Consider the following 18,581-nt stretch of genomic DNA (forward strand, 5'->3'; position numbering starts at 1 on the left):
GTCTCATGTTCAGATCCGGCTGGGTAAAAATATACTTCAAACTCTTGTGATCTGTGTACACCTCCGTACGAGTACCAAAGAGATAGTGTCGCCAAATCTTCAACGCATGAACCACTGCAGCTAACTCAAGATCATGAGTAGGGTAGTTCTTCTCATGCGGACGTAACTGACGAGATGCATAGGCAACCACCTTCCCATCTTGCATCAGAACACAACCTAACCCAAGCTTAGATGCATCGCAGTACACTTGGAAACCCTTCTTTGGATCAGGTAAAATCAGAATGGGTGCTGATATTAAGCGACTTTTCAACTCTTGAAAACTCTGCTCACATTCTTTTGACCACTTGTACTTCACATCTTTTTGAAGCAGTCGTGTCATGGGCTTAGCAATCTTGGAAAAATTCTCTATAAACCTCCGGTAATAGCCTGCATGACCCAGAAAACTGCGAATCTCTGAGACTGTCTTCTGTTGTTTCCAATTGGTTACAGACCACATTACTAGGATCAACGGCAACTCCTCCGGCTTAGATGACGTGACCAAGGAACTTTACTTCAGACAACCAAAATTCACACTTGCTAAACTTGGCATACAATTGATGCTCTCGTAGCTTTTCCAATGCAAGGCGAAGGTGTTCTTCATGCTCTTCTTTGGTTCGGGAGTAGATAAGAATGTCATCAATAAAGACTACCACGAACTTGTCTAGGTATTCCATAAACACCTTATTCATCAAGTTCATGAAGAAAGCAGGGGCATTGGTAAGTCCAAAAGACATAACCGTACATTCAAACAACCCATACCGAGTGGTAAAAGCCGTCTTAGGTATATCCTCCTCTTTGATCCTTAACTGGTGATACCCTAATCGAAGATCGATCTTGGAGAAAACGGTGGCACCTTTAAGCTGATCAAACAAATCATTAATTCTAGGCAGTGGATATATATTCTTGATAGTCACATCATTTAGTGCACGATAGTCCACACACATCCTCTGGGTATGATCTTTTTTTTCCACAAAAATGACTGGAGCTCCCCATGGAGACGAACTTGGTCTAATGTATCCTTTCTGAAGCAAATCATCTACTTGCCTCTTGACCTCTGCTAATTCATTGGCGGCCATTCTATAAGGTCTCTTATGGATCGGAGTTGTCCCAGGTACCAGATCTATTCTGAATTCTATATCTCTCTTCGGCGGCATACCAGGTAAATTATCCGGGAACACATCTGGGTAGTCCCGTACTATGGGAATCTCTTCCAAAGTTATTTGGTTTAGACTTGACCTTAAAGGTTCAGAAGTCAATGCGTGAACAGTTACAACTTGACCATCATTGCTGGTGAGAGTTACTTTTCTATTGGCACAGTCTATCACACCTTTATATCGGGCTAACCAGTCCATCCCTAGGATGACATCAAGGTCTTTGGATTCTAACAGAATAAGGTTGGCCAGAAATGGGACACCTTGAATCTCTATTCTGACAGAAGGGCTACGCTGTGATGAGAGTGCTTGATTACTTGGGGTACTAACCATCAAAGGACGTCTAAGATCTTCTACCTCCATCCCATGATTTCCCGCAAAACTCATAGACAAAAATGAATGTGTAGCACCAGAATCGAAAAGCACTGTTGCAGGAACGGAGTTAACAGGGAACGTACCCAAAATCACATCTGGAGCACCTTGGGCTTCTGCAGCAGCAACATGATTGACACGAGCCTTTGTCGCTGATGCGGTGGAGTTGTTCTGTTCAGGGACAACCTTCACGCGTCGGGGCTTCGGACACTTGTCAAAGTAATGACATGGTTCTCCACAGTTGAAGCACACTCCTAGCTTGTTTCCCTGCTCCCTCTTGGCAAGTTGATGCTGAGCTGGAGTTGCAACAGGACGTGGAGCTTGGCTGCGGTTGTTGTGGCCAGCATTGTTGTTGAAGAACTGACGCTGCGGACGAACAACAGATGAAGATCCACCCTGTGATGCTGCCTGAGGTCCCATAGCAAGACGCGGTCTCTGACTATTCCACTGCTGAGCTTTGAAGTGAGCAATCCTGTGTTTCTTCTGTTCCATTCGGTTGTACTTATCCTCCTGGCGAATGGCCTTATCCACCAACTTATGAAAATTAGAATAATCTCCAGTCATCAGCGGGTAAGAAAGCTCATCATTCAGTCCTTCCAGGAACTTCTCTTGGCGTTCTTCATCTGTGCGTACATCTTCCGGAGCATAGCGAGCCAGGCGATTAAATTCATGCAGATACTCAGTGACAGAGCGAGATCCCTAAGTGAGCGCTCTGAACTCCTTCTTCTTGAGAGACACCACTCCTGATGGTATATGCGTCTTCCTGAAAGCAGCGGTGAACTCAAACCAAGTGATTGGTTCAGCAGTGGTCCTGTTGAGACGGAAGTGATCCCACCACTCAGAGGCAGGGCCATGAAGCTGATGTGAAGCAAAGGAGACTTTTTCTTGATCAGTGCACTGAAGCAGGTCCAACTTCTTCTCTATGGCGTGTAGCCAATCACCAGCCTCAACTGGATTGGTAGTACTGGAAAAAGTGGGTGGCCTCACACGAAGAAATTCTGCTAACTTGTTCTCGGGAGGTGCATTATTGTTCCCCTGGTTCTGTTGGTTCTGGAGTTGTTGCATCATCATGTTCATGAGTTGAGTCTGTTGAGCTAGGACTTGGGCAAGCATGGGATTCTCTCCATTGTTGTTGATGTTGATGTTGGGCCCATTTCCATTGCTGCGGGTGTTCACCATTTGACAGAGACAGGAGCACAAGAAGAGAAACAAGAGAGAAAACAACTTAGGACAGGGAATTAATTTCTACTAACTTGACTTTTATTGATCTTAACTAAGTTTCATTATTACAAAACTGAAGACTCTCACACCTCTTAACTCACCAACTACCTAACACTCGAAAGCAAACAAACGCATGCATTTACATCCCACCAACGATGTAAACCACATGCAAGACCCACACACACAACCAATCTTAAACAAGCAAACTAACACAACGATCTAAGGCAACGACTCAACAAGACGCCTAGGTCTTCCGGGCATCGGAGTTGATTGAAGGCTCGTTCGGCTCATCCTCATCATCTTGAGTAGCTCCCCACTCGACCATTGAATGGGTGTGCTTTGAATCTTCTCCATCATCATCACTTACGTTAACGACGGGAGGATCCGCTGGAACTGGGGCAGCTTCTTCTTCTTCCACCACACGAACCTTAGGCGCCAACTGGTAGCGAGGGACAAATAGAGCTCTCTTCCTTGCGGTAAGACGAACCCTGGCCTTTTGTGATGGTGCTTCTCCCTTCAATGCGGCTAGTTCCTTTTCCAAACGATCCACCTAGTCCTCCAGCTTACAGATCTTTCCGCGATTCCGGTCTTCACGATCTTGAGCGGCTAACACAATCTCAGCGCGGGTCTCATCCATGGCCCGCAGGATCTCAACCAAATGCCTTGTGGTAGCATCATTCTCAATCCCTACAGGTTCAAGATAGCTACCACGGTCACTTCCCAAGGGTTGATGAGGATGGTAGCGATACTCAGTGTCGGCCAACTGGTCATTGTAGCTTTCGCGGAGCTCTCCTATGGCGATCCTTGCCACCTCCTGACAAGCATGAATGTAGCTTCCCCCTCCAGCCTCGAACATCACCGATGGGATATCTTCACGATTACTGTTCAAGGTGACTTTGACACGGCACTTCTCTTCATCACGATCATGAGGAATCTAGGCATACAAAGGGGCAGTCCCGAATCCTATGGCGAAGGACATCGTACGCAACTCCTGGACAAATCCCTCAGTACCGAACAAGTACTCAGACTTGTAGCGCGGCATCTAAAGACAAGTGAAAGGAGGGAGTTAAGACATTTATCCAATTAATAGCACAAGTTTTTGGATTAATTTGAATAAAGTTAGAAAATCAAAGTAAAAGGTAAATAAATAAAGTAAACCAATCTTTACAAGATAAGTTGAAACAGTTGAAAACGGGATCATAAAATTTTGAACTTTTGAATAAAAAGTTTCAAAAAGATATAAAATAAAATAGAGTTATAAAATCAACATGCTAAGTTTATTACATTGCAGCAAGATTGAATAAAACAATGTTGTAAAACTTTTGCTGGTAAATGGGCCATTAGTACAGTAATAGATGTACGGTACTAACAACATAGGAATAATAAATAATTTTTGGATGAAAGAATTAAAAAGACTATAATCTGCATGTGCCATTAGCTTGGTTTAATTAAAAGAGAAAGAGAGGAAAAAAGTTCTATTTTTTCAATATTTTTAGAGGGCTTCTATAGGTAACCATCTGGCATAACCTAGGGTCAATGAGGCTCTGATACCAACTTGTCACGCCCAGAATTTCTATCCAAAATTCCAAACGCTTACATGTGTATAAACCCTCGTCCAGAAATCAGCCGTGGCACACAATAATAAATTGATAATAGAGTACAATTATTACTCTAATTAATAAGCGAATAAAGTGTCAATACAGAGGTAAATAGTTCCTCTCAATCAATAAAGATCTAAGCAACGGAAAAAATAAGATAAACGGCGCAAACGACTCCACTCCACAGGCAGCTTGACCAAGGCTACGCCTAATCATCCACACCATCAGCATCACTGTAGAACTCCTCCTCTGATAAATGATTGCAAGGTGAGTATATGACATACTCAGCAAGCCACGCAGCAAATATGCAAGTGCACATGATAACAAAGGATGGCATAGTATAGTCTCATTTGCATAAAAAGCCTTTAATAAATATTTTAGAATTTAATAAAACAGTAAAGTATTAATTAAACAGTATTAATCCAACGCTATACAACATACCCTGTTGCATAGGCCCAACCATTCTGAACAACCAACCCCGGTTGCACAGTTCTATCTCCAAACCAGGAATATACCATTCCAAACCAGGAGCTCAACAAGTTATTACCAATTACAGCATCATTTATTAAGGTGAGAAGTGTGAAACTAATCACGAAAGACATTGTTAGACCCGCCCATAACCGCGAGCACGGCTATTCGAATAGTTTAAACTCTGGCCAGAGGTGTACCACTGTACCCACAAGACACAACCTCAACATCATGTCAACCATGCGTCGCGATACTTAACAAGTACCCGAATAGAGATTGTGACAATACCCTCCGCATAATACAATTCAAAACAGAGCACCATTCCTGGATCATAATCACCCCCTTATAAAACAAGGCATGGACTACCCAGCGACCCCCGTGGGCTTATCTCCGCCACTTCTCAGTCTGGTGCCCCACAATGAACCATACTATACAAAAGGTAAAGCCGTTGCCCACGCTGGCTTGTGGTTGGCACGGTTAATGTTTCACAACCGAAAATCATGAACCGGTCCTTAATTGTCATGAGCACGACCATCAAAACCATGTGCTCATAACCCACCATTAGCAAGTTTTAGTTGGCACATTAATTAATTAACCCATCATGATTAACCATCGTGAGATATCATTAAGCCATCATTAAATAATAGTGAATCATAAATATCCCATTTATATGAGCTAGTGTCTCTAAGCATGGCTAAGCATCCTATTCACTTTAGCTAAAACCATATAATGTTCTAGCTAATCAAATTATTAACCATGTGACAAAGAATAGGGAATCAATAACAAAAGGGCTTTAACAAGGCAATAGGTTATTTCCACCCAATGACATTCAAAAATAAATGCAATAGTTGAATAGAAACAATAGTTTTAAACGGGATCAACATGCTCAAAGGGTTGTTTGGGATCTGTGTGACTTGCCTTGCTGGCCTTGGAACTCTTTAAAGTCTTCTCCTGCAAAATCGGACTCTCCGGGAACGTCGGAATCTAAGCATAAAAGAGCAAAATCACCTAAACAGTACATAAACAATCATAAACAGTACATGTGGATATTTTTAACATGTAGATCTCAATTTTAGAAAAATTTAGAGACTTGAACCAACTAAATCCGAGCTAAGATGATATAGTTATGAATTTTTAAAGATTAAATCGGATTAAATCACTTATATAGATTTTAATTGAATTACGACGCAATAATGAATTATTTTTGAAAAGAAAAAAGGGTTTATTGCGTCAGCGGGATCGGCTCACGGTGGACCGGGTGCACGGCGGCGGTCTACGGAACGAACGGCCGAGATCGAATCGATCCACCCCGGGTCTACGGAAACGGCGACGATGACGTCAGCGGTGACGTCACCACCGGCGACGGCTCGGGCTCGCGTGCTCGCCGGCGAACGACGGCGCGGTGGCGCAAACGGACGGCACCTACGGGTAGCGGGCGACGCGGCGAACCTTACCGAGGCACGAACGGCGACGGACGGCAACCGGACGACGATGGCGACGAGGACGAAGCGGCGGCGGCGATCGGTTCGACGACGACGGCGCTCCGGTGATCTCCGGCGACGACGGAGGGGTGGACGAGGACGGCGACGACCTAGCGATCCCGATGGTGGCCTTCCCGAGCGATGACGACGACCAGAGCGACGGCGGTGCTCGGCTGAACTCGCGGCGGCGACAGCGGCGCACGGGTGAACACGGAGGCGGCGCTACAGACGACGGCGAGCTAAGGCGAGGGTGGCGGCGGAGAGAGGAGGTCCCGGGGGTCCTTTTAAAGGGGCTAGGGGGCGGCGACGGAGGCCCACGGCGGCCGGCGACGGCGAAGGAAAGATTAGGGTTCGGGGAGAAAATAGAATCCGATTCGAGATCGAATCCGGCGATTTCCAAAGGAAATTAGACGACGATTCCAAAAGAGAAAAGGAAGAGGGGATCCCGAGGATCATTTCCCCTCTATTGATTCGACCGGAGATGGAAAGGGGCGACGGAATTTGGAAGGGCAGCGGCGGCGGCTCGGGCAGCTGGGGCGCGGCCGGGCGGCGCGAGGAAGACCTGTCAGCGGAAGAGAGAGCGCGAGCGGGCGGCTGCGGGCTGACTTGGGCTGGGGAGAGAGAGGAAGGTTTTGGGCCGACTTTCGGCCCAAAGCCAAAAGAGGATTATAAAACCTTTTTCTTTTTAAATTATTCATGAAATGCAATTCCATTGATTAAAAATACTTCCTTGGCTCAAATAAATCCCAGAAAAATCTAGGAACTATAAAATCAAGTGAAGTATTTAATAAAATTTTATCTAGCCCATTTTTATATTGGAATTTATTATTTAAAATTAGATCTTCTCTTCTAGGCTTTTAAAATTCAATTCTAATAATTCCAATTAAACAACAATTTATAAATTTAAGATTTTTTAGGGTGTGACAAGTTCCATTTGTATTTTTTTTGCCCATATAGATAATTTTAACTTCCGTTGATTAGGAGATAAAAAAAATAGAGAGAAAAGAATGGGGCACGCGGTAAACGGGCAGGAGGGAGGAAGGTTTGGGATTTTTTTTCTAAATGATTAATCTAACAACTTAGTTGAATGTTTTGTTTTCTTGTCATAATTTTTAGGATTTTCTCTGATTTAAGATAACAACGTAATATCTCAAGAGTGTATTTTCTCCGATTTAAGAGAACGATATAATATCTTAGGAGTGTTTATAAGATGTGTAATGGACTTATAATACCGTATGCCGCAAAGGAGGGAGGGAAGGAGGTTTGGGTTGTTCTTTAAAAAAATTATAGATCTAATGACTTAAAATAATGTGTTAATCGATTGAAAATTATGTGTCTATCGATTTATGTCAAATTCGATGGTTGGATTTTTTTTCCCCCAAAATTTCTAAGATTTTTCTCTAATTTAAGATTTTTCATATAGCAGCTTAGAAGTGTTTATAACATATTTAATGGATTTTAACGCTGCACGGGGGTGGGGAGGGACGTAGAGAAGTTTGGGTTTTTCTTATTACAAAAACCTAACAAATCGATAGCGATAGCTTGATGCTTTGTTTCTTTTTAAAGATTTTCTCGTATTTTCTCTAATTTAATAGCACCTCGTAGCATTTTAGAAGCGATCATAGGATCTTTAGCGTGACAGAGCGAGAGCGGTTAGACCTAGCAGGGGAAGACCTATTTTGTGGTATTTTTCATGAAGATAGCTTGTTCGTACGTACATGATGGGGAAGTTCTGGATGTGTGCGTGTTTTTTTTAAAAAAAATCTAACCTTCTGAAATAAAATAAAATAAAATAATAGATGCACCGATTTAAATGAAAATCGATGATCGGATTAGAGTACGGCTTGGTGACATAGAAGCATTTGTAAGGTGTCACTTCGCGACTTAGGAGTATATATAGGATGTAATAGTTATTTTTTAATTTTTTTAAGATTTTCTTTAATTTAAGACTGTCATAGAGGTGTTTAAAAAATATTTAATGGACTTTAACACCACACGGAGGTAGGGAGGGAGGGAGGGAGAGAGATTTTGGATATTTTTAATTAAAAATTAACCACCTAAATGTACCTATCAATTTAAGTAGAAATCAATGGTTAGTTGTTATGTATTTTTAAGAATTTTTAGTACTTTCTCTAATTTAATTGCACCACGTAGCGACTTAGAATAGTTCGTAGGATGTTTAAATCTGTGACGGAGGGAGAGCTGCTAGACATAGTAATTGGTCTATTTGTGATTTTTTTTTGCATGTAAAAATAATTTTAATTTTAATTTCTAACATAGGAAGGAAAAGAAGGGAAGTACGTACAGGACCTACATTCATATAGTACGTACTTTTATTCGTTAGTATATATGATGCCTCTACGTCGTTGGTTTCGGATGTGATTTTTGCTTTTACAAAATAGATCTAACCATCCAAAATAATGGGTCCATCAATTTAAATAAAAATAAATGGTTAAATTTCTCTTATTTATTAGGGTGTCATTTAGCGACTTGAGAGCGTTTATAGGATGCCACTCGGTTTAAGAGCGTTTATAGGAAGTTTAATGGACTTTTAGTATTATAAAATAGATAGATGTGGGCAATGCTAGAAATTCTTACATTCTGAAACGAAGGAAGTACAATATTAATACCTGATTCCACCTGTCATACACAGATTACATCTTAGAGGCTGTGCTCCGCTACTCTTCTTTCTTCTATTTTATTTTCTTAAAATATATTTACAGCTGACTTAGAGCAAGTATAATAGTAGGCTATAAGCCGGCTAAATGCTGAGGTGGAGGAGAGATGAGAGGAGAGAGAGGAGAAGCGGGTGTAAACTTACAGCCGGCTTGGACACAAGAACCAAAAAACTATGTGAGAGAGACAAGTGGGCCATGTATTAATCGTAAAGAGCTAACTATTATATGGGTAAGCTAAGAAAATGCTATAAAAAACCTTATAGTCAACAGGTCGGCTGTATTATTAACCTTGCTCTTATAGTTTGCTATTGCTATTGTACCTGCTCGAAGACTCGCCCTCGCCTGCGCATCCGTACAGCCACCACGCCATCCACGTCCCCCAAAGTACCACCGCCACCGTCCGCATCCCCGCGTGGCCCGGCCACCGTCCGCGCTCCCGTGCGGCCGCCACGTCGTCGACGACCCAAGCGCCACCGCCGCCATGCCTGGATTCTCGTCCCGACGCGCTGGCCGCCGCGAAACCCAATCGTCTCAGCCGCCGCGCGCACCTCGCCGCCACACGGTCGGATTTCGGTGCGAAGGCCTCAGGCATGACCAGCCCTCGCCCCTCTGTCGCTGCGGGGAGCCGTAATCCTCGCCGAGATTCATGCGGGTGATCAACGCATCCGGCACAACAGGTAGCTTGCGCCAGCGCCCGCCACCGGCCTGATCTAAGCAAAAGCAAACCTAGCTAGCGTGCTTACTTCGATTAAATTTTAGTACATTATTTTTCATGGATCATTTTCTTTTTCGCGAACGCCATGGATCATTTACTTTACAGTTTTTTAAGATAAGGAACATGCTTGCATCCCTATCCTCTGTATTTAGGATGCACGCACAGCCATAAAGTTTGAGTTTAAAAATAATCTAAATGAGATGCAAAATCCCAATTAGATAAAAAAAATAGACATGACATGCACTAAGTAAATCCCAATTAGATAAAAAAAATAGACATGACATGCACTAAGTAGAAACATATCAAGCTTAATGCCCCAAGTAAAATCATGTCAAGCCTATCAAGCACGTTAATTAGTAATAGTACTTTCCAGTGGCAACGTACACCAAACTATAAGTTCAAACAGAGCTGCACCTAACCAATGCCACTCCAATGGTTTTTGCTGTTATCCGGTTCCAGGCTTCCAGCTACTCCCTAGTCCCAAAAAGGCTTAAATCCCCGCTGATGACATCCTATAGTACGATAATCTGAAGTAGCTGCACAAAGCATGGAAAGTAACCAGGCTGATCACCAACCAAACTGATGTCAAAGCAGACCACGACCACTGGTACACTCACGTCCACAAATCACAATCACACCGCATGTAGCATGACGAGCGCGATGCCGCACACGCACACACGACATTCTCCGATCGGTTCACCGGTAAAAACCTCCAAAAGAGGCCACGTCGCGCTCATCGCAACGTGCACACGCCCCGGTTCCTAGCTCGATCGCTGGCAAAGCGCAACAAGCTCGGTAGATCAACCAGCCCATCAACCCGCCACTGTAACTGATACTGTATCTCTCACTCAACAGCTTGCTACTTTTTCCCTCCAAATCCTCCACTACTTCTCGTTTTCCTTTTTTTTTTCCCCAACAGCTCATGGTATATGAAACCATGCATCTCCCGGTCCCTCTCGTCTACGTACGCGAACTATAATCGTCTAATAATTCACCTCTGATCGTGTCGTCGTCTGCTCGTGTCACTGATGGCAAGGAGCGGGCACGGGGTCGTGGGTCTCGCTCTCGCCGTCGTCGTGGCGGCGGCAGCGACGCTGTGCGCGGCGCAGACGACGATGACGACGGCGGCGGCGTCGGTGCAGCCGACGGCACTGACGATGCCGAGCTGCCCGGCGGCGCCGCTCAGCCTGTCCCCGTGCATCGGCTACGCGTTCGGCGTCGGGTCGGCGACGCTGTCGTCGTGCTGCTCCGAGCTCCGGGCGTTCTTACGGTCCCAGGGTCCGTGCCTCTGCGCCGCGTCCAGGCTCGCCGCCGCCGGCCCGTTCGGCCTGTTCCTCGGCCAGGCGCAGGCCATCGTCCCCAACGTGTGCAACCTGCCCAGCAACCCCTGCGATGGTACACGCCCCCTGTCCCTGTGCACTTCACGTCTTCACCGGCATTTACAGTTCATCTAATCTTGAAAAGAAAATTGGGTGTAATAATTGATATAAGTTGTTGCCATTTCTCGTGGTGATGCATATGCAGATGTGGCCGCGAAAAGCTCTGAGCCGCGCTCCGCGACGCCGGCGGCACTGGCACCGGCCGCTGCACCGGACACGCCGGCGATGACACCGTCTGCGGCGCCGGCTGAACCGGAGGCGTCAGAAGCACCGCCGGTGCCAGCCGACGATTCTCCTGCTGCCACCGTGACGGCGCCGGGAGACGCTGGATCGAGCGCTGGTTCACAAGTTGCATCAAAGCTGCCAGAATTGCTGCATTCAGCAGGTGTACGGAACTCCAGAAATATGGCTGCTGCCGCTGTGATCACTCTGTTTCTTGTTTATGTTTCAGCCATGTATGTGTAATCTGCTTAATTAGCAGCGTTAGTAACTTTCAGTTATCACCACGCATGTATGATTTTGTCTCCATCTTGTAAAGCATAAATTGTGATTGCACGTTACAAGAAATAATCGTGAGAAAGCTACTAGTTGAAACTCTAAATAGTCCATTTCATACCTCTGGACTATGTTTAGCATACATTTGCTATGTTCATGTACTTGCTTAAAATATGACAAGTGCACGACAAATGCGTGCGTCAACAAGGCACATGTCAGCAATCTGCAATTAAACATGCCCATGCGCCATAGCTCAGCGACTGATTGTACACAGGTTACACATGCTCATGGGTGTAGGCAAGGAGGTTCCTGCCTGCCATCGCATTTGAACATATCTAAGGTCACTAAAGAAACAAAGATCAAGGATGGCTGTTCCACCTGTCAATAATTCACCCAGAATAGCATCCACTTCTATCGCTCAGCGTGAAACTTATCTGTAAAAGTGAGGAAGCAATGTCATTGAGATCATACAAAAGTATTCAAGCCCCCAACTACAAACAGGCAAAGTTCAGGTCCTTTTTTGAATCGGCAGAGTTCAGGTCCATGACAAAATGCAGGCAAATACATTGCCAAATATAATCTGATGAATAATTGCAATCCCAGTTGCCACCATCAGGCAATGGAACAATAAATAATACTCCCTCCATCTACTTTTGATAGTCATATTTCATCTTGGCACACAGACCAAGTATAAGTGATTCTACTTATCATCTATTTAAACATGCTACTAGTCATTCCTCGTAAACAAGCGATTCATTAATATTTACATTTCTCTATACCCATGTAGCCAATCTTGTGTGGAAGAATGGAGAGTCACGCATTAAATCAAAGAAAGACATTAAGATGATAAGTTGTTGGATTGAAATATGCCTATCAAAAATAAATTTTTCAGATTTGGAAATATGACTATCAAAAATAGATGAAGGGAGTATCTCATTATTTATTTATTTATTTATTTATTTTTCTCGAATACACGTGACAGCTGCATACCATTTTGACACAGTTACAAAGAAAAGAGAAAACAAAGGAACAAAACAAATGACACAAAACACAAAATACAGAACACAACAAAATAAAACGAGCAAAGGCGCCCCAACAAGGCCCTTGCGATGTCCTGACTCACAAGACCACTTAGCCGGGATGCAAAATCAGCGATAGCCCCTTGGCCCCAGTCAAACTCCAAAGACCTCCTCACTAGCAAGAACCAAACAAACTGAAATGCTTGGGGAAGCCCCATTGCAAACAATTTCACTCTGATTCTTTATATATAAAAGGTTTAAAAAGTTACCTATTAAAACTATAGCTTAACAATTTCACCCAGACAGCTGCAGCAGGCAGTCAGAATGGGTAAATAATTTAAGGCAATAGCACACACTTCAAAACTCTTGAGCAGTCCTTGAAACAATAGATGGCAAAAAAACATGAACTTATGTACACAAATGCCAATAATTCCGAAATCAAATAACATTGCCAGGGCTCTATAATTAATATAGCAGCAGGCAGCAACTACCGTTACTGACAATGCAAATTACACACCTTGCGTTTACTGAGACACGGGACAAAAGTTCTACTGTAAAGATCCAAAAGGTTGCATAGGCAACTAAAAATACTTCAGTTCACAGAATTAGCATGATAGCCTTGACAGTCACAAACATCATGCATGTTCTTTGTGAGGATCAGTTATATGCAGAGCTGACTAATCACTAGCTACAGTGCAATTCAGATTAGATCACAAATTATCTATGATTGGTCAATCCATACTCCATAGGGATTAGTAAACCATTCATGATACACGAAGGCAGCAGTACTAGAACATGGAGTAGGAAACCATTATGTCCAACATTACAGAACTCCAAAGAACTCAGGATCTTCTTTTCAAATAAAAATAAGATAGACCGCTTACATGATCCTGCCGTTCTGGTGTACATGATACTTCAACTATGTGTGTGCCCGCATAAATTCCTCTAGCCGCTCCCATACCTCAAGGGCTGCTGTTCTGTCTTGATGCCTTTTATTCTTGCTTATCTGCTCCTCAGCAAATCAAGTAATTGTTAGCAAGGGATTTTTTTTAAAAAAAACTTTAAAACATGGGAACTAAATGCATCTAACACTCACAGATATGATTTTAACATTCCACTGTTTGACCACTTTGGCTGCCTCCACACTATCATCTTCAAAGCGCACATAGAAACCAATAACTGACACAAATTTCAAGATGTTATGCCGCAGAAACAATAATCAACATATTGTGTGCCTTCTAAAAAAAATTCATGCTGATTAGGAACAGAGCATTCTAAAGACTGCTTTCTTTCAAATTTCAAACCAGTATTTTCTGATTAAATTGTTAACTGTATTATGAAATGAAAAAACAAAAGCATGCGATCTAAATGATTAAACATGCTCAACACAATTAGCATAATTAAATTAATTTGAAGTAACTTTTGGCACCTATATAAAGTATGCTTAGCCAAAACAAATACAATATTAGTAATTCTATCATGCAGATTTTTACAAATAGAGTAAAGCATACTCCTTACAGGCAAATGATTGCATGAATTTTAGCAGGAACCATCAACAGTCATGTTTGTTAGGTAACAACATTAACCTTATATCTACAAGGCGGCCAAATGAAGAACTTTAACTAGTACAAAAACAAAGCGTCTATTACTTCTCGCTGCACAGAACAATAGCAAACTAACCTAAGTTCAATGGCTAAATTTTCTCAACTAGAATTCGCAAGAACAGAACATAGGTGTCATTATGTTAAAATCTTAAAGTGATTTGGTTGACTTTATACGCACTAGTGAAAAAGCATGAAATCCTTACCCTTATTGAAGATCTCAACATGATCTTTGAATGGCCAGTCTTTGAACTGCCACTCCTTGCCGAGCACAAACACGGCCACCACCCGCGCCCAATCGTCTGCCTTAAGCGAAGCCGGCTTGTCCCTCACCTCGAACGTTGTCGCGCCACCACCAGCACCGGCCCTCTCCCCACGAATCAGCTTCTTCTGCACCATGACGCACTCGGGCTTCCCGCTCCCCTTCATCGCGCGCATCCTCTCGTCGCTCGGCACGAACACACCGTCCTCCAAGAACTCCCTCACGTTGTAGATCGTAATCAGCGTCTGCGACGCGCTCGGCACGAGGATGATGGGCACGAACCCGTCCCCGAAGGACCTCTCCACCTTGGGCTTCGCCATGGCGGCCGCGGCGGCGGCGGAGGAGGGCTCGTGGCGGGCGGAGGAGGGGGCGCTGTCCTTGTTCCGCCGGCGCTCCTCCTCCCGGCGCGTGGCGTTCTGCAGCACGGCGAGGAAGTCGCGGCCGCGGGCGTCGAGGAGCGCGTTCCTGTCCTTGAGCGTCCGCTCGAGGGCGCGGATGTAGGCGCCGGAGGCCTTGTCGCCCTCGGGCTCCTCGGGCATCGCCGGCTGGGGCTCCGGCGCGAAGGACGGGAGCGCGGAGGGGAGCAATGGGTCGGTGGGGAGCGAGTGGTGGCCATGGCGGAGGAAGTCGAGGAAGGTCTTACGGTCGGGGAGGGAGACGGGGGGGATGCGGCGGAGGCGGGCGGCCTGGATGAAGTCGGTGTGCTTGAGGTCGTTGTGCTGCGCGAGGAAGACGGCGGCGGAGAGCGGGTAGGGGCGGCCCGACTGCTTGTTGGTGAAGGCGGTGGGGGCGTTGGCCGGGAAGGTGTACTCCGACCCGAAGAGCACCTCGTCGCCGGAGAAGATGATCTTGTCGAGGTCGCCGCGGGCGGCGTAGTCCCGGAGCACGGCGAGGGGATCCATGGCTGCTCCTGGGTTTTGCTTCTGCGGCTGGATCTGTGTGTTCCTCGGCCTCCTCCGGGTTGGGGAAAAAGCGAGCTGCCGCTTCTGGGTTTTGACCCTCGTTGGGCCTTTGGCCCATGAAGTTTCTAGGCCCAATTTGCTGTATGGGCCTTGTGGGCCTCAAGCTGGTCAAGTCAAACCGAACCAAACGACGGTGACTCACCCATGGTCTCGATCGGCTCGCCGCCGCAGCTTTCTTCTCCGGTCAAGCTTGGCTGCTTTGTCGAGATGTATAAGTGGGAGGCAGAGACGAGACCTGACCCGGCGACGGAGATGGAGGCGGAGGCGGAGGCGGCGGAGGTTACACTGCGGGAGTTCACCGAGGCTGACGCGGAGGCGCTCTTCGCATGGGCGTCCGACCCGCGCGTCGTCCGGTTCCAGCGCCGCGACGCCTACTCGCACGTCGACGAGGCACGCCGCTACATCGTTGACAAGGTCCTGCCGCACCCGTGGTACCGCGCCATCTGCGTCGCCGGCGCCGACCGCCCCGTGGGATCCATCTCCGTCAAGCCGGCGGACGACCTCCCGCTCCCGGAGCCTGAGTCCGAGACCGGCCGCCTCCGCTCCGGCTGCTGCAGGGCCTCCGTCGGGTACCGGGTGGCGCACGCGCACTGGGGCCGCGGCGTGGCAACGCGGGCGGTGAGGGCGGTGGCGGAGGCGGTGCTCGCGGAGTGGCCGTGGCTGGAGCGGCTGGAGGCCGTCGCCGACGTGGAGAACCCGGCGTCGCAGCGCGTGCTGGAGAAGGCCGGGTTCGCCCGGGAGGGCGTGCTGCGCCGGTACGTCGTGCTCAAGGGGAGGCCCAGGGACATGGTCATGTTCAGCCGCGTCCGCGCCGACCTCGAGGAAAAGCCCGCTCAGGCCCATGGGCCGTCAGATGGCGTGTGATTGTAAGAAATAAGTTCAGATGGCGTCACCTCCGTCAGACGGGCCAGGTTGCCGCCTCCCCTTTGTCCAGGGCGTTCTGTTCAGGGCACCGCCGGCTGTTCATCCTGAGCGCCTCGGGGGCCGTCGTCGTCCGCTTCGTCCTCATTGTTTTCATTCTCTACCCCTCCGTTCAGCACGCTGGCTTGACGACATGTACTTGGTACTAAATTTGTTGAACTTGTTTGAGGTGATTTTAGATTAATCATTCGCTCGCTCTCCATTGATCGTTCTGCTCCTTTTGAGTCAATCGACGGCGCCCAAGATTATTTGGGCAAGATTGTGCAAGTTGGTTTATATCGTGGGAGCTTGTGATTTGGTGGTTTAGGACTCAAGTAGTCAATTGAGAGCTTGGGGCCCAAGATTATTTGGGTAAGATTATGCAAGTTGGTTTATATCGTGGGAGCTTGTGATTTGGTGGTTTAGGACTCAAGTAGTCAATTGAGAGCTTGGGTGGGCAATACTGTTGATTTGTGTGATTAGGCACATAAATAGGTTCAATGACTGAGATTGATAGCTCAGCCTGAAATTTTCTATATGGCATTGTTATGGGAAGGGAATTTAGTCTTTTCGATGGTAGAACTAGCATTGCTAGGTGCATTATAACAAGATCAGTGAACCAACCTACACCATCTTGAGGTTTGCACATGATCAGTGAGCAATAAACATGTTGTGAGTTAATACACAAATACCCTATCAATCTATCTGGCCTGCAATGATTGAGCTTAAAAATCGCCTGATATTTTAGATGCAACTTATGGGCAATTCTGTGGCATTCAGATTATTGTGCCAAACTTCAGCCTTTTTCATAACAGTGTACTAGTGGCATGACATAATTAACTTCAGCCTTTATAATAGTGTGATCAGTACCCTGATCAGTAAGCCTTTTAATTGTTGTTGCTTATTGATCAGTAACATGATTAACTCATTTTTTTTTCATTTGATGTTAACTCAATCTGTAGCTTGCGGAGATGGGGTGAAGGTTGCTGGCTGCTTAAAGAAATGGTGATATTGGTCTTGGTGCTATTGCAGCTAATTTCAGATGCAGTCATATTTAGAGGTCTATTTTTCAGATTGTGTAATGCAAAACTTGTTATATTTGCAATTCAGGGGATTTAGAACTAGATGCAGTCATATTTAGACTAGTATTATTCAGGGGATTTACTGATATGTCTGAATTTGTCGTGCTATCATCAATTTGTCGTCGACATTTGAAGTATTCAAAAAGACGGATATTTACTTCAATAAGATCTCATTGAGTCGAGGACACTGGACACCTGGTGTATCGGCCTACGCCGCCAGTCAAGCGACCTCACCTGCGCCTGCGTTTGCATCTGCGTCCTGCGTGCACCGCTTACTCCTGTGTCCTGCGTGCAGATGTCGTCGCTCTCGTGTCATCGGGATAGCAGATACGGCGCTACAGGATGCTGAGTCGTGGTCTCGCCTCTGCGCCCGCACGCGATCGGCTAATGACAAATGAGACCGTCAAAAATTAGTTAAAAAGGTCCCGCACGTAATGACGTGGCAAATTTCAATGTTTTAGGAAGGGCCAATTCCCTATATGCCCATATAATTTCACCCAATCCCTTCTACGCCCCTGAAATTTGTTTGATCTCTTATATACCCCTGAGTTTTTATTTGGATCCCTTACATACCCATTCCGTTAGTTGACCATTAGTTTGACCGTTAGTTATTGTAGAAATTACTTTATTGTCCTTGTTATATTGTTAAAAGCTAGAAATGTTTTATGTGTAAATTTTTTGAGTTGTGAAAACCAATAAGGAATAAATTACTAAATATTTGTTATGAATTTTTGAAAATAAAACATTATTTCATTAAAATAAAAAAAGATTTATTGTAAAAAAAAGTTCTGCATAAGATTTGAAAATTACTTTTCAACAAATATTTAGTGAAAAAAGATTCGTTGTGAAAAAACAAAGGGGATATAATTAGTTTATCACAAATTAGAAAACAAATTTAAAATTTTTAAATAAATTTCAGATCAAATTTGATGAATTTCGTATATCTTCCCAAAAATTTAAACCTAAATAACATTTAGTTTTTGCTCTTAATTTTCTGGTGAAACTAATGTATGGATTTAATCATAATTTTTAAAAAATAAAAAATAATAAGTTTTATTTTTTAAGTTGGGCATTAAATGATTATATTGCTTGTATTTTGTATAAGTTTATTTTTCATATGAAAATTTATTGGGTAGGTACCACACATATGTATAGGAT

General features: G+C 45.0%; 3 protein-coding genes across 3 annotated transcripts; 2 read left to right on the forward strand and 1 right to left on the reverse strand.

The window, feature by feature from the left end:
• Positions 1–10,575: 10,575 nt before the first annotated feature.
• Positions 10,576–11,703, forward strand: LOC107276895 (non-specific lipid transfer protein GPI-anchored 15). The gene is made up of 2 exons (XM_015776955.3): positions 10,576–11,118; positions 11,248–11,703. The coding sequence occupies exons 1-2, from the start codon at positions 10,752–10,754 to the stop codon at positions 11,565–11,567; spliced, it is 687 nt and encodes a 228-aa protein (XP_015632441.1). The 5' UTR covers positions 10,576–10,751; the 3' UTR covers positions 11,568–11,703.
• Positions 11,665–15,418, reverse strand: LOC4333654 (protein CDC73 homolog). Its single transcript, XM_015776953.3, has 4 exons — positions 14,424–15,418; positions 13,713–13,795; positions 13,501–13,622; positions 11,665–12,031 (listed from the first exon to the last, which is right to left on the reverse strand). The coding sequence occupies exons 1-3, from the start codon at positions 15,379–15,381 to the stop codon at positions 13,536–13,538; spliced, it is 1,128 nt and encodes a 375-aa protein (XP_015632439.1). The 5' UTR covers positions 15,382–15,418; the 3' UTR covers positions 11,665–12,031; positions 13,501–13,535.
• Positions 15,419–15,585: 167 nt separating this feature from the next.
• LOC4333655 (uncharacterized) lies at positions 15,586–17,568 on the forward strand. Its single transcript, XM_015776956.2, has 2 exons — positions 15,586–16,504; positions 17,304–17,568. The coding sequence occupies exon 1, from the start codon at positions 15,586–15,588 to the stop codon at positions 16,303–16,305; it is 720 nt and encodes a 239-aa protein (XP_015632442.2). The 3' UTR covers positions 16,306–16,504; positions 17,304–17,568.
• Positions 17,569–18,581: the final 1,013 nt, after the last annotated feature.

Source organism: Oryza sativa, chromosome 3, assembly GCF_034140825.1.
Source record: "Oryza sativa Japonica Group chromosome 3, ASM3414082v1".
Taxonomy (NCBI): Eukaryota; Viridiplantae; Streptophyta; class Magnoliopsida; order Poales; family Poaceae; genus Oryza; species Oryza sativa.